Raw genomic sequence first — 15,757 nt, 5'->3', positions numbered from 1 at the left:
CTACATTATAACAGATTTTCTTATGTAAACATTTAAGTAAATAATTAAAATCAATATTTGTTTGAAATGAATCTTCGGTATCAGTGTCACGCCTCCGTTCCCGTACACCATCCGGCGCGACCAATCGATTTGAGGCCAACGACGCAGTTTGTTTAGCTCAAACCAAAAAGACAACTCGAGAATTGAATCCCTCATCATCGACGCAGCCTAATTTAACGGATATTTCAAATTTGAATGTACATTGCTGCTTGTCTTTATAAGTGTAGTTGGAAGAAGTAGCAAAAGAACCAATGGATGAAGTATGCAGCGAAGCAACAGCAATTTTAGTGACCGCATCATGAGATGGCCTGAAAAACATCATCACGAGCGGAAGGCAGTCGAAAATGGCCGTGGTAATGGTATTTGTTTGTCGATTTATCTGTTTTGCTCTGTAACTTGATTTGCTTTTTGTGCTCGATACACAAAAGCGGGTAAACTTTGTTAGTGGGAACATCGTGACGGGCGCAGGACGAAGCGTGGTCGATCAATTTAATGTTATTACAAATATTGAGTTACTGTTTCGCTGCGGCGGCTGGTCGTGGGCGACGGTTGTTACTGCGCAGCTCTGTTGGTGGCAATTTTCTTGAATAGGCTTAAAAGTTAAATTTCTTGAGACAAAGACAATATAAATAACAATGATAATAAAGAATTTCCCCAATAATCATCTGTTGTATTTACTTTGTGTACTTCTTTAGTGTTAAATAATTGTTAGAATTAACGTTTGGGAATGGAGGAGGCATTTGCCAAATTAGTGCAAACAGACCAATCTGCCGTCCGCGTCATCATCAGAGTGTTAATTAAGTTTGTATATAGAGCATATTTTTTACCATTGTCGTATCTAATAAATAAATAAAATTGTTAGAAAAGTAAATTTCATTAAGAACCTTTTAGTTGACATGATAATACCAATATACCTAGATATGTTACGAATTAGGTATAGATATAGATGATATTAGATGAAAGAATAAAGTGATGCCTATTTCGTGTGGCCTTCCTAAATACTATATTTAAGGCCAGTTAAAAGATTAGAATTCGATATTTTGTGCAAAAAAGCAGACATACTTAATAATATTTAGTACACAGACACTAGTTATTTTTTTAAGTATCAAAGTAGGCGACGAAGCAATTGTCACATCTGGAGAACTGGGACATCTAAAAAAATAATAACACACTGATTGATTTTGGTTACCAATAGTCTAGCCGACAAATTATAGGGTATAAGCCATTACCGTTCTTTCTGCTATCATTTTAGGGGTTAATATTGTACAGCAATAAAAGAATCTACCTTGTCCATCTTCAAAATGTCACGTACATTTTAATACGAGTGTCGGAAGTGTTTGTGGACTCGTAAACTAATTATTACCTTTATTGCAATAACTGCAAGTGGGGAAGTGCGTAATTTTTTTCCCTAACGCGTCCGCTTCCGGCGCGGTGAAATTTGTGTCAAGTTAAAGAGGCGGGAAAAAGTGTTGGGTTCCGTCTGATTATGTTTTTAATGAAATATTACCTAATGTAACAAAAAGTTATTTCAACTGGAACGTTGACAGCAGAAAAGAAGATACAGATCTAGGTACAATATTTGAATTTACATAGGTATCTATTTGAACTTTGAAGGTAGGTAGGTCAGTTTAATAAGTTTTTCACGGTTTTATTTCATTTAGGCACTTACGTACCTACATACCAGTTTGTAGGAAGGTAGGTAGGCTTACCTACCTACCTTCTCGAAATATTTCTTTTCAATATACAATTTTGTTGATTAATAGATAAAACCATAATATTTTATGACATTTAATTTAAGTGATAACTTACCTATAAGTAACTTATGAAATAGGTACACCATTGCGTGCCTACCTACTTATTTAATAAAACCGATTTGTATATACCTACTGTTCTCTCAATATTAACCATTCTGCCAACAAATATTAATACAACACTCTACCAACAGAACTCTGATAATAATATATTGAATTGAACAAATGTATGCCCTAACTGAATTTACACAATCGACGACTAACGACACAAAATAACAATTACTGCGACGAAGATCGTATCTCTGTAATTTGCGCTGTATCGTGCCCCTAATAACGGCCACGGTTTTATTGTGTTATTTACACAAATAAAAACGTTTATTTTTACATTTTCCCAAAATTAAATACGGACTAATTCGAGCGAGCGCGGGAAATGTTTAGTATAATTTACAGCAAGAGTTTTATCTCGGTTTATTATTCATATGTTATTACTTGCGTAATTTGCTTTGTAATTATGGCTAGGAGGAAATCCTAGTTATTTTGTAATTTCTGTCTAATGCGTTCGTGTTCATGTTTATTTGAATTTACACAATTGTCGTGTTTCATTATATTCAAAGGCTACAATATTTTAACACGATGTAATTTTGTATGAATTATACAAATGATTGTTGGAATTAAGCATTGAGTCATTGTTAATAGCGAAATAATTATTAGATAGATAATATTGCAGAATCATCGTGGTCAGTTTGGAGCGATCTATCAATTATTATTTATGTAATATAGGTTTGCTAGGACAATCATAAGGAAATTAATTTATACCTAGAGAAGATTTAATTCCTTAAGTAGGTACCTAGGTCTATTGTTGTCTAATTTAATATCTTACATACCCATTTGTTTTAGTAATTTAGTTGAATGAAACTTACGAATTATATTATTAATTTATCTTCGAAGCCGTGAATTAGATCGACAAGTTTATTAACTGAAATTAATTGTATCTGTAGGTACAGGCTACATACAGGTCATCGACTCTGAAAATAAATTAAAATGAGTCGAAGAATGCTTGTCGAATTAGTCGTTAGAATGCTTATCATTCATGATAGTTATTTAGCTGTGAGTTCAAACTTCAAATTATACCGCTAACACTATTTCAGACAGTAAAGCGATTATATTGTAACTTACTACTTACCTAGGTAATTTTATTGCTAAATATTGACATGGGTCTGTTTGTTCCTTTTTTTATGATCTTAGTCTGGTCAAGTCTGAACTTTAAAGTAAGTTTACATAATATTTCTTTCAAGTTTTGCCTTTCATTTTACAAAAACTAAAAAATTACTCGATGTCGAACACAGATTTTTAATTTTATCATAGGTAGGTACCTAATTCATTTTATAGTCTTTGTTGAAGACTGTGTGAAAATTATTACAACAAAAAATAAGCCACGAGAAAATCTTGGTTGATACTTAATTTCATTGCTAGTGAGTAGCAGTTAGGCTTTCGACGCGGCAGACAAACGCATATATCGTGACCGTGGCCAGTAAAGTCAGTTTGTTGATAAAGTCAATTAGCAGTATCGAACTTGGGACTGGTATCAAACGATTCGAGCCCACCCTCGCGACTGTCAATGTATTTGAGCGCGGCTATTGGTCGGGCGTACCGCAAGGCGGAGCTTGGGCCCGATACATTTTTTGTTCTTCATTTTTGACTCGTGCGTAGGTGATCGCAGTCAAGTCTCTTTATTCATAACCAGTCGATTGAAGGCGTTGGTGTGTCATAGTTTATTAATTTGTTGTGTTCGTAACGTGTCATGTAAATTGTGACGCACCTATTTAGGTTGTGTGAACTTATTTTATAAATTGTTGATTGCGGAATAAGTTGTTGCTGCTGATTTTAAGTGTTTTAATGTGAGTATTATTTTTTTTAATTGTTGTTAATTTTTATTTTATTTTAATAACTATGTTTAAATACTATCAAAAATATTAAATAGTCTTGTTAATTAATTTATTATTTTTTATTTAATTTTATCCTATAAAATTTTTATCGATTATTTTTATCTTTTAATTATTGTCGCACATGTAATCAATCATTCTATATTAATATCAATAATTATTATTTAGGAAATATCATTTCATAGATATATTTTTATCTTTTAATTATTGGCGCACATGTAATCAATCATTTTATCGTAATATTATGTCGGGGTCATGTCCTCGATTTAAAAAAAATTGCAGATGTAATATTTTCTTATTTTTTTTTGAACCGAAACTTCTTTATCGGGGTTGGAAAAATTTTGTGTAACATTTTTTCGTTACGCGTGACATTTTTCCGTTACGCGCCATCTTTTTCTTATCCCTACCACGCGTGATTCGACGTATTTTTGTAAAGTTGCATATAGTAAATTATTTTTTGAAAAATACCTACACATCTTACGTGTGTACACGCACACGTTTTTTTTATTATTATTTAGGAAATATCATTTCATATTTCCTATACAAGCCATTTGGAAGAAGGTGTAAAATATCGTAGGTATTATTATGAATTAAGATTATTTTATTGGTTATACATATACATATTAAGTATGTACACACTACGTCAAGCCCCCCGCAGCTATTCTAATTATAAACAACAATTAAATTGTATAATGACATTATTTTGATTACGGAAGAACCGGCTTCCATTAATCAACGCTAACTTGACGGCGCCCATCATAATTTTTGTAGTCAGAAAAGGTATAATATTCGATATTTTAAAAGCATTTGCATAATTAGGTGAATTTTATTGCTTTATTGAATTAGGGCCGATGTCAGACCCAAAATTGAAATCAGCGGGGTTCCTTGTGTTGTTAATTTTGTTTATAGCTTGTATTATGATCAGCTCCGTACGTTGTGTCCATATCTCGGGGTCTATAAATGCTCTTTAGATTACTGTATGGGTCAACAACAAAGATCGAGCCATTGTAGTGGTCTCCTTTTTATTGGACTTTTATTGAGCCACGTAAGTATTCATCTTGCTGTTAAATCTATTTATAAATCTATAGAATACACATTTGTATTTTACGCTTCAGTAGATATATTGGATAATAAATATTTTATTGCTGGAGAAAACCGTGTAGGCGACACTTTACAAACAGTCACTGGAGTTAGATAATATTTTGACAAAGATAAGCCAGCTATTATCCCTTATAATAGCTAGCGATAATTAACTGATAGGTTGAAAGGAAAAATGTATAAGTACTGTATTTCACACGATAATGCAAAAATTAGTATAGTCATTGTAATAATATAATTGTATTAAAATTGTAATACAATTATTATGATTTTATATCTCAAATTAAATAACACATCTCACTTATCTCCCTTTAATACGACGTGATATCTTTATTAAGTACTATTTACACCAATCTCACGTAGTTTTACAATACAATGTGTACTAAATTGAGTTCTCGCGCCACAATAGCTCCCCGAATGAGTGATTCTAACCAATTTTTTACTAAAGGGTTGGCCGATCTCAATTCGATTAAAGTTACCAGCTTGCATGGCCTCTGTATATGCCCCCAGTTGTTGCATAGGTATTAGGTTGGATTTTGTTTAAAGAGATACGTGAAGGTCAAGGGTCTCGTAGCGCTGGTTTAGATAACCACTGGATGACTTGCGGAAGTATCCGGAACGCGAGCAGCATTGATTGTATTAGACTTAATTAGATCTTAATTAACATTCTGATTTCTCATTACACGCTACTCTGGGCTACTAGCGGTGTGTTTAATAGGAAAGTCGGTTACAGAACGATTTATATCTCGATTTTTAATTGTGATCAAATTTTTTGTTTCATTATTCGATGATGAAATTAGGGTAGATTTGTATGAGATTAATATCAGCTAATGATTGGCGTAATTTTGAATGTAATATTAAAGTTTGATTTGATCTGGTAATCTGATACGATTTTATGGGGTTCTGCATTCGAACTTCGATGTTTTTTCAATTATTGTATTAGGTCCGATTATAATGGGATCATCATTGTAAATATATTTGCCTTTATGCCTTGAAGAAAAACATCTTTAAAACTCATAATATTTTCTTCGATATAATCTTTTTGCACTCTTAGAATTCAGGGATTAAATGTTTTTGTCCATTAGTAAGGACGGGTGTTAATGGTGTTTCGGATTATTTGAAACCTTTAGATAAGCTGAAAGTGGATGAGTCACCCGTGACTGATGCCTGTCTCTTAGCTGATAACACGACCTTTAGTTAGGGTTCAATTTCCATTGCCTTCGTATAATTACATATTATTAATATGTTAATTTTATTAATTCGTGTCTGCTAAATTGATAAAAGAAATGTTTTCTGTACCAAGTAGGTACCTACTGCGGAATAACGTCTGTAATTAGTAATTACTTAGGTAAATAATAGGAAAAATACTGTCGCGTTCATTATGTCATTTCTTAATTGACAATTTAATTGGTATTTTGCATTTGACACGTGTTTTTAATGTCTTTTTTTAACAATTAAGGCATTGAATTTAATACCGATATTCACAAGTAGGTAACTCAGTTTTATCACAATGTACTTTCCAAACATTCCAACGGTAATACAGAGTCGATTCACTTCCAATGATCTTAAGACAAAATACCTTAGTTTGATGATGATAAATTAAAAATAGTAGCCGAACCTTTACCATTAAAACTTTCAGACGGGATATAACTCATGTGTCACGAGCCTGGTGACAAAACATTTGATAATCTGTTCCGGACTAATGGACGAACGAACATAAAGTATAATCCGGGAAGGCGCCGTGCGTATCAACAAATACTATTAAATAACTTACGCATGAGTAATCGCATTATTCTACGCATTTTTAAATCTAGTAAAGCTTCGCTGTTCCAATGCTAGAATTAATCAGCTCTGAATTAACATAAAACGTAATTTGTTTGGTTCTTAGCTTTTTTAACTGGAATTTTTGCATTTAAGATTGGTGTAGGGTAAAGAAGATTTGTTTTTTTTCAATTCTTATTTTTTAAAGCTTCTGATTATATTCGATCGTATTATTCCTATTAGTAGTATATACGTATGCCTATTAGTTAATCTAGTGGTAGATGTGTAATAGCTACCTATTTAATGGCAAAGAAAGTAGATCCTTACTCCTTATACTTTTTTTACCTGCTTTTGATATTTTCTTTTAAATATCAATTTTTACATCTATGATTAACATCATCCTTGATTTTTTTTCCTTCTGTCTAAAATGTGAGCGCTATCAAACTAATTTCAAGGACTGCGAATATTATCTAAATACTAAATACTCAAAATTCCAGGCAATAAATTTTTTAAGTTCCTACACATGACATTACTTTTAATTCTGAAACGCAATCGTGTATGAAATGAAGTATGTACGTCTGTACGTTGGCGAATATTTATGACTTAGGAGTTAATTGCAAAACGCTAACTGCACGGCTCTTGTATCTGAATAAATTATTAATTACTTGAAAATGTTATTAACTTTATGCCTTATGGTACAATTCAAATTAACCTGTCTGATAATACGTCGTATTTATTCATAATTAGCTAGCGAGAATTTGTTTGTACTTATCAAAAAACATTTTGCCGTTCCTCTGGATAATTGTCAAATTTTCTCTTTTCCCAAATACGTTCTGAATTAGGAAGAACAACTTGTTTTTAAATATCTGGTAATGATGAACAGTAGTATATTAAAATCTTTAGATGCTGAAGATCTTTAGATCTCTAATAGCTACCTACCTACTTTAGATTTTGAACGTTTGTAAGTCCCTAGTATCCTGTTTAAGTTGTAAAGTTACAACTTTAACAGGATAGACTTAGCCTAAGGCATTACATTTTTAGATTATTTTTATTTAATTTATTATGTTGTTTTCTGCCAAATACCGTGCCGTATCTCCTCAAGATTTATAAATTGGGAAAGAAAAGCATTTCTCAGCCGATATAGGTACACTGATCGTTTTCTTCATAAACATGTAAGATATTATCATTCTTCCGGTCTGACCAAGACCTTTTAACTCCGTAGGAAAATTCGAAAAAGGACCTTTCACTATATCCTGTTCTTCAGACCTACTTATATACGAGTATAAAAAATGGGTCACACTCAAACAATAAATAACAATTTTCAAACTCATGTATTGATTCAACTCTATTAAAAGCACCTTTTAAATGTGTTAAGATCTGATCTTAATAATTTCTACAAAATAAAGAAAAGCAGATAGTTACTACTTATATAAACAAACTAATTGCCAAAAAGCGATAAATAAGAAAGCCATTTTAATATTTAAAAAAAACGTGATTTTCATAATAGTAGGTAGGTAGAGCAGTGGTGGCTCAGTGGTGAGACCTTAGACTTCGAATCGATAAGTCCGTGGTTCGAGACCAGGCGAGCGCGCAGGAAATAAATTGATTTTTCAATTTATCTGCGCATGTTGTAACATCACCACTGCTCGAACGGTGAAGGAAAACATCGTGAGGAAACCGACATGTCGAAGAATTAAAAAGTTCGACGACATGTGTCATCCGCCAACACGCACTTGGCCAGTGCGGTGGATTATGGCCTGTGCCCTCATAGGAGGCCCGTGTCCCAGCAGTGGGAACGTATATGGGCTGATGATGATGAAGTAGGTAAGTATATTGTTAACAAAATAGCCTTTATAGGTTAGTAATTATAATGAGTAAGTTAATCTAAACTAGGCCCACAATTTTAATTAAGTTTTAATTGTTAGTTTCGGAAATTAATTGATTTTGTCAAAGGAAAGTTGGTTAATGGAGCGGTACGGGCAAGGGAAACGAACTCTACGCAACTTTGTTGAAAAAAAATGTCATTATAGTGTTTTGCTTGTTTTGTTTGAGGAAATATGCCTATAAAGTTAGATTTTTTGGTCTTCAAGTGTAGGTCAGAAATAAGAGTCGAATAATTTGCTAATTATATGAAAGTGACATGATTAGTAGGTACCATTTTTTGGTGTTCATAATTTTGCATTTGAAAATGAAAACCGATCCGTCCTTGACGGAATCAAACGTTTTCAGTTTATGAAGGAAAGTTGTAACAGTAAAATCCTTTTGTCCAAACATCATACACGGCAGCCAATCTCGATTGAAACTAGCCAACTGCGCAGGAGATACACATATGTATATTGTATAACCACGCAGTATAAGGATGCAATTGAACTATTGTGTCAGTAGGAAGTAGGACATTCGATACATTGGATCAATGACCAATACGCAAATGAGAAATGTAACCAGCGAACCGGCAAAACACACTTCTTGATTACTTTATTTAATTTAATCAAGTTTTTTATCACGCTTAGTAACTGCGATACTGCTGTTTTTGTTTCGTATGATTTTTTGTTGAACGGTTGGTAGTTAAATTGAACAGAACGCACGCAATTCGTTTCTTTATGTCTACGATACATTGTAGAAAATATAATATGCAATCCAAAAACAAAATTATGCAGCCAAATAACAGCGCAATGCAGTGATTAATAATTATTATAAATATTAAAATCAAGTGATTGGTCAGTCAGAAGCACAGTCGGTGAAAAACAAGCTATGTTTGGTTTTTTACGCTAATCCAATATAGGTACTCGTAATTAATCTATCAAGTGATGTCTGCTTTAATGGTTCGGGAATTTATCACAAAAATGAGAAATATACAAATTATCTTAGCAATAATTACTATTCAAATTCACATGCATTACAAAGTAATAGATAGATAGGTACTAGATTAAAACAAGAAACAGCCTTAATGAAACAATTCCTTTTTAGTGCTCAAAAACATTTATTTTACAAAGTTTTTTTTTTAATTAAATAAGGTTGCTAATTAAAATAGCACCTTATACAAATTACAATCTAGCCTACAAGACTAATAAGTAATTTTATGTTAACCTAAATTTCTAAATAACTTATTCTAAGAGAGTGTCCATTGTCACTTGCTTAGTGTCTGTTAAGGGGAAGTAAGTCACTTTTCTCGTGTGCTTTGGTATACAGATAATTGTCACTGTTCACTTTTCACTTATCACTACACTAACTCAAAAGGTTTAGTCCTTTTTAGTCTTCGCACTAGGTCCGTGGTGTCAAGGAGCTGGATAGCTTCAACATTCACGTGATGATGAAGTCGATGTTGATGAGCTTCTGCATGTTTTTGAACAATTTTGTCCACGGTGTCCACTTTTAGGTCACGGTGGAGGTCAACATTACGGATGTACCATGGAGCATTTACAATGTCTCTCAGTACTTTATTTTGGAAACGTTGTATAATGTCAATGTTGCTTTTTTTGGTACAGCCCCACAGCTGAATACCATACGTCCATACTGGCATTTTACAAAGTTTAAGTTAATTTGTATCGACAGATGGCTGCGTCGACAGGTGCCGTAACACTTGATAGAATTTAGTCTATTACCGTCTTATTGTGATCAGTCATCGGTAAATTAAAGTTAAAACGTGCATTATACACCAATTGGAAAATATGCAACGCTTGAGAGAAGCTTTTCTGACAAAAAATGTAAAGGCAATGTTCAATTGTTTTAGAACAACGAAGGAAGAATTATAATTATTTAGATTAATGTAGTATTTTACTAATTTAGATAATTTTTCAATTTAAATGTATATAAGTACTAGGTTAATTAATAAAAATAATTAACAAATCAATTTCATTCCGGTCTATTTAATTAATATTTTCCATTAAAATAAAATAGAAGTAATCAATTTCACTAATAATAACGAATAAAATAGATAATGCAGGCTACGATATTCCACTAATTTCGGTAATTTAAAAATTTCAAACGATAAACGCTACATTAAATAAAAATTAAATAGTATAGTTATTTCAATAGGTACGGTCTAGAACTAGATAATGTTTTTCATTAACGTACTTAATTAGAAATTAGCAATACTGACAGTCTGTTTCTATAACATTTCACCAATTTAAATAAGTACCTTATCAAAAATTCAAACAATTTGCAGCATTAATTAAAATAAAAAAGATAATTAAAATAAAACATCAAAATTTTCCATTGCGGTTTATCAAGATATTTAATTTAAAAAAACGAATGCATACCTAAGTAGATACATTATTAGTGAATTCTGCACAATTATCTGAACATTTTCACGAGTCATCTAAAATTCTGTAATATTATGTGACGTAACCTTTTAAATTATCTCCTCAATCTTAAATAAGGTAAACTGTCCCCAAATCATGCAATCTATATGTCCCCAGATAATTAAGTACCTATATTATTTGACTCTATTGCTAACCAAATCAAATCTTCCAGACCATGGGTGTATCGGAACAACTAACCGACCTGCCTCCTCACGACCCTGAGCGGCCGTGCTCTGGCAGCGGGCTAGATGACGAGGATCTGCCCAGACGCAAGCAGAGGAGATACAGGACCACCTTCACGAGTTACCAGCTGGATGAGCTGGAGAAAGCGTTCGGCAGGACGCATTATCCAGATGTCTTTACGAGGTGAATATTTTAAACAGTAACATTTTTATTATGCTTATTTTACTTTACATTCAAAGGTAGCTATAAGGCTCCGGATTAAATTCACCTTTGGTGTTAGAATGTTCTTATAAAAATTTGATCTCACGGCTCACCTTTAACATTAAGCTACCCTTCTTGGAATCATATTCTAAGATATCATGATTATTATAAACTCTAAACATAAAACGTGAACTTACCTTACTTTCAGCCATTCCAAAAATATGATGTTTAAAAATTTTTTTTTTCGTTATAGAGAGGAGTTGGCTTTGAAAATCGGCCTTACAGAAGCTAGAATCCAAGTAAGTGTTAAAATAATATTAATCACTTTTTCAGCATGAACATTGCTTCAGGAAAATTCTTATTCCATTACGTTGCTTACTTTTATATTCAAGCAACAGATAAGAAAACTGGACACGTTTTATGTGTATTCATTTTCATTTAATATGTCAACTTTAAATATTTTAATACCACAGATTAAAAACCGGCCAAGTTTTAACCAGAAAGTCTCAGTAGTCTCAATTGTTCAAAGTAAAAACGCAATAACATAACACGTGATAAAATTCAATAACAAGCGAATGTAACAGTCGTTTAAGACGTATATGGATTTGTGTAAAAACTAATAATTTTATCCGCCTTTGATTCGCCTCTATATTACCGACATGTTAATGTTTTTGTTATGCCATTGTACTTGCTAATATAGTAATTTTTATAGCGGCGTAAAAGGCAGTTAGCATTCCGACAATATAAGCGGATGCAGTTCATATTTATTGGCTATTTTCTATTGGATTTATAGATAGCAGCTCTGATATGAAACATGTTATAGTTTTTTAACCAATGATTAGTTTATGACCTGAAGTTTTTATACAATACAATATAAGAAGATCTAAGTAAATATTTAGCATGAAATACCTACTAACGCAAAAAGCATACTTCTTTGTATATGGTATAAGAATGGTAGAGCATTGAATGAAGATTTCTTATAAATACTTCGACTTCTCTTTTCTATCAACTCGATATAAAATATTCTCTCTGTCCTTCCTAAAATAGCTCATAAGAGGAAATAGGAGGGACCATAATACTAGATTATATTATATAGAATGGTGAATCTATAAGAGGTTGATATTGATATATTATATTCCTTACTTGATTATATATGTACTTAATGTTTTTACTGAATACACAAGTACTCATTCAAAATAACAGCCCATTCATAACAAACAGAAATTACTTCAATATTCATTATTACGTTTATACAAGAAAGCTCAATAACGATCGATTACAAAGGGAATAAAAAAATATTTGTAGACGTTTAAAACGTTAATATTTTTCTCACGTCCATACTAATGACTGTGTGATGAGGTGCCCATTAAGCGTTGATTAAAGGGACATTCCCATTAAAACTGTATAATATTGAGTGCACACCTTAACGACTTTATGATAAAAACACAGAGAAAACTGTGGTTTGTGAATCACATCTATTACAATCGAATAGCGGGCATTAAAATAATTATAATGAAAGTAAGGCAAGGTTTTTCTGTTTTACCTACACATAAATGCGATTATGATTATACCTTCCACTTAAGTGCGCTTTGTTCTTAGAAAATTCGCCATTTAAAGTGCAGTCAAATGTCTCATTAAGTCATTACGTATAGGTATATAAATAAGGTAGTGATCTAAGTTTGTAAATATAAGTACATAAAAATACAATATCGATCAATAATTATTATTATATACACTAGTAGTATATAATAATTATTATTATACTATACACTCGTCTCGACTTTTTAATAGACAGAACTATTAGACTTTCAGCAACATTATTTCAGTAATATCATGTAACTTTATATCACGTATAGCAAATTATTAGAATAAAACGTATACAAAATTGTATTGTTTCGGTCTTAAAATTTTCAAGTAACAAAAGTTTATTAAAGATTAAACCGACAACCATGATTATTAAATTGTAAAGAAATATGACACTTAATAAACATGTCCAACAATATAACTGGAGAATCGTTCAGTTCTTGATAAGTAATTAACTGGCCGTTTGAAAGATAATTAAAGCCATAAATTTCCGTTTACGGCCTGAAATCATGGTCGCTGTACTCGTTCGAAGAGAATGCAGTATTATGTGCCATATTGGTTTATATAACGTCTCAATTATATAGCAAAACTATTTTAACGGTTTTTAATCACTATGTTGACACGTAAGAGAGTTTAAACGGTGTCCATAAAGATATTGCTTTATGGGACTAGATTAATCTGTTTATAATTTCTCTATCTATCGTGATTATAATGTCCAACTTGTTTTTATCCAATGTATGAACTATAGTTAAAGTCGCAAAATATAATTTTATGTACAGGATTCGAATCGATATTGCACTATAAAGGCTTCACCATAAAATGTATAAAATATTATATTGTTAATCTTTTCTGGGACTAAACGTCTCAAAATCATTTACTAAAGCAATTAAATCGAGGATGTAGGTATCGTTAACAAACTCTTAAATAATCATTTTTCGAATTCCAATCATAACAAAATTCGGGAAAACTAACTCTTTATATTTTTTCATTTCGTTTCGAAAACATTAATTATACCTACCTACATATGTAATTAATAAGACCTTGCAACAAGATTTTCTTACATTAATAAAAGTTCATCATCAGTTAATTTGTCTATTTTTAAACTTCTGGATACGTCCAGATTATTTTTCATTTAACATAAGTGCTGATTTACACAGGGTCAGTAACTGACTACAAATTCGAGGCAAATCAGTGCTGACCCGAAAAAAAAACCTGTGTAAACAGATTTGAAGTCAGTACAGAGGCTTGAAGTCTATGTAAACAGTTAAAGTCAGTCGCAGCGCCGAATTTCGGCGCCGCGACTGACTTGTCTACTGACCCTGTGTAAATCAGCATTAACATGAAAATTTAAGTAAATAGATTATCAGACACTTCTTGAAACTGGCCTTAAACTTATTCCAACGATCAGTCGCTTTATACATGCCTTGTCACCAGGTGTGGTTCCAAAACCGGCGAGCGAAATGGCGCAAGCAAGAGAAGGTGGGGCCCCACGCGCATCCATATAGCGGTTACCTTGGAAGCGGGCAGCCGTTGCCCGCGCCAACCACGCTCCCACCGCCGCCGCACCCGCTCTCACAGCTTGGGTTTAGCTTGAGGAAGCCGTTTGATAATGCGCTGGTTTCCTTCAGGTAAGGATCAGATGATGTTGTTATTATTATATTGTATTCATTTAGTTTAGTCAGGTGAGTTTATTGATTAAAAACTGGTCGAAGATGTACAAAATTTTTGCTTTTTAAATATGCTGGATTGACACATATACTTTTTAATTGTTATTAACCTAATTATTATAAGTCCAAAGTCAATTCAGTCTTTTTGTAAGTATTTGATTAATAATTTAATTTTCGTCTTCGTATTTAAATTTCTATTTTATCACACTGCCTCTTTTTATAACATTTTAATATTGTACACAGGTACGCCAACACGCCTCTATTTGGAGCGCAGTACCTCCCCCCGCTGTCCCGGCCGCCTCTCTTCGGAGCCCCTTTATACGCTACATCACCCGCTCACTTCCACTCTCTATTCGCCAATCTAACCGCACCTGAACCGCCAAGACTGTCCCCTGAACAACCTCAACTATCCGATTCTAGGACATCATCTAGATCTCCTGAAAGATCGTCACCTGCTCCTTCTATTTCTCCCCCTATTTCCCCTGGAAGTGAGTCGATACCAGTTGACATAACCAGTTCTAGTATAAATGCGCTGCGACTGGCAGCCAGGGAACACGAAATACGATTGGAGTTGTTGAGGCAAAGAGCTGATTTAATGTGTTAAGTTGTAAAATTGTGTTATCTGTGGCAGCTGTCAAATGTCTGTGCTCTATAGGCTACGACATAATGAAAATTCTAAATTTTGTAGATGTGGCATTTGTAGAACTATAATTGTTTATATCCAGCTCATGTTATCCTGTTTCGGTACTCTACAATAATATAGAGTATAAAACGTTCAGTTTATTATTCTTAAATCTTGTTGAGGTACCAATTTATTTGCACTGACATGAAAAGCAGCCGTTACAATTAAGTTTTAATTTATATTATTTTAATGTAGCTCAATAGTATAAAAAATTACAAAGTTGGTTTATTTCAATCAGTTCCCAGTATTCTTTGATAAGTACCTAATAAAAATATCTCTTTCATATCAATATATTATTGTAGTAAGTATTTTTTTATTATATTTACTTACTTGAGGAAAATATGTTTTTATTTCAGTGTGTATTTTGTAAATTCTTAACAAAACCTACCTATACGTATTATTTTGAATTATTGTAAGCATGAAATGTAAATACCTAGGCTAAAGTATTGAATTTTATTAAGTATCTATAAATAAATTTATTATTATTGCATCCGTCCAATGTTAATTACAATTGTGTTATTTTAAAATAAAGCTATTTTTAGTTTAT

The 15,757-nt window shown here is 32.5% G+C and overlaps 1 protein-coding gene across 1 annotated transcript; it reads left to right on the top strand.

Annotated features, from left to right (window-relative positions):
* Window positions 1-3,551: 3,551 nt before the first annotated feature.
* Window positions 3,552-15,485, top strand: LOC123706168 (homeobox protein aristaless-like). Its single transcript, XM_045655334.1, has 5 exons — window positions 3,552-3,688; window positions 11,066-11,259; window positions 11,531-11,576; window positions 14,296-14,489; window positions 14,772-15,485. Exons 2-5 carry the CDS (start codon window positions 11,069-11,071, stop codon window positions 15,130-15,132), a joined length of 792 nt encoding a protein of 263 aa, XP_045511290.1. The 5' UTR covers window positions 3,552-3,688; window positions 11,066-11,068; the 3' UTR covers window positions 15,133-15,485.
* The last annotated feature ends 272 nt before the right edge of the window (window positions 15,486-15,757 follow it).

This window comes from Colias croceus, chromosome 3, assembly GCF_905220415.1.
Source record: "Colias croceus chromosome 3, ilColCroc2.1".
Lineage (NCBI taxonomy): Eukaryota > Metazoa > Arthropoda > Insecta > Lepidoptera > Pieridae > Colias > Colias croceus.
The sequence above is the reverse complement of the archived record's forward strand: the minus strand, read 5'-3'. Positions and strand labels throughout refer to the sequence as shown.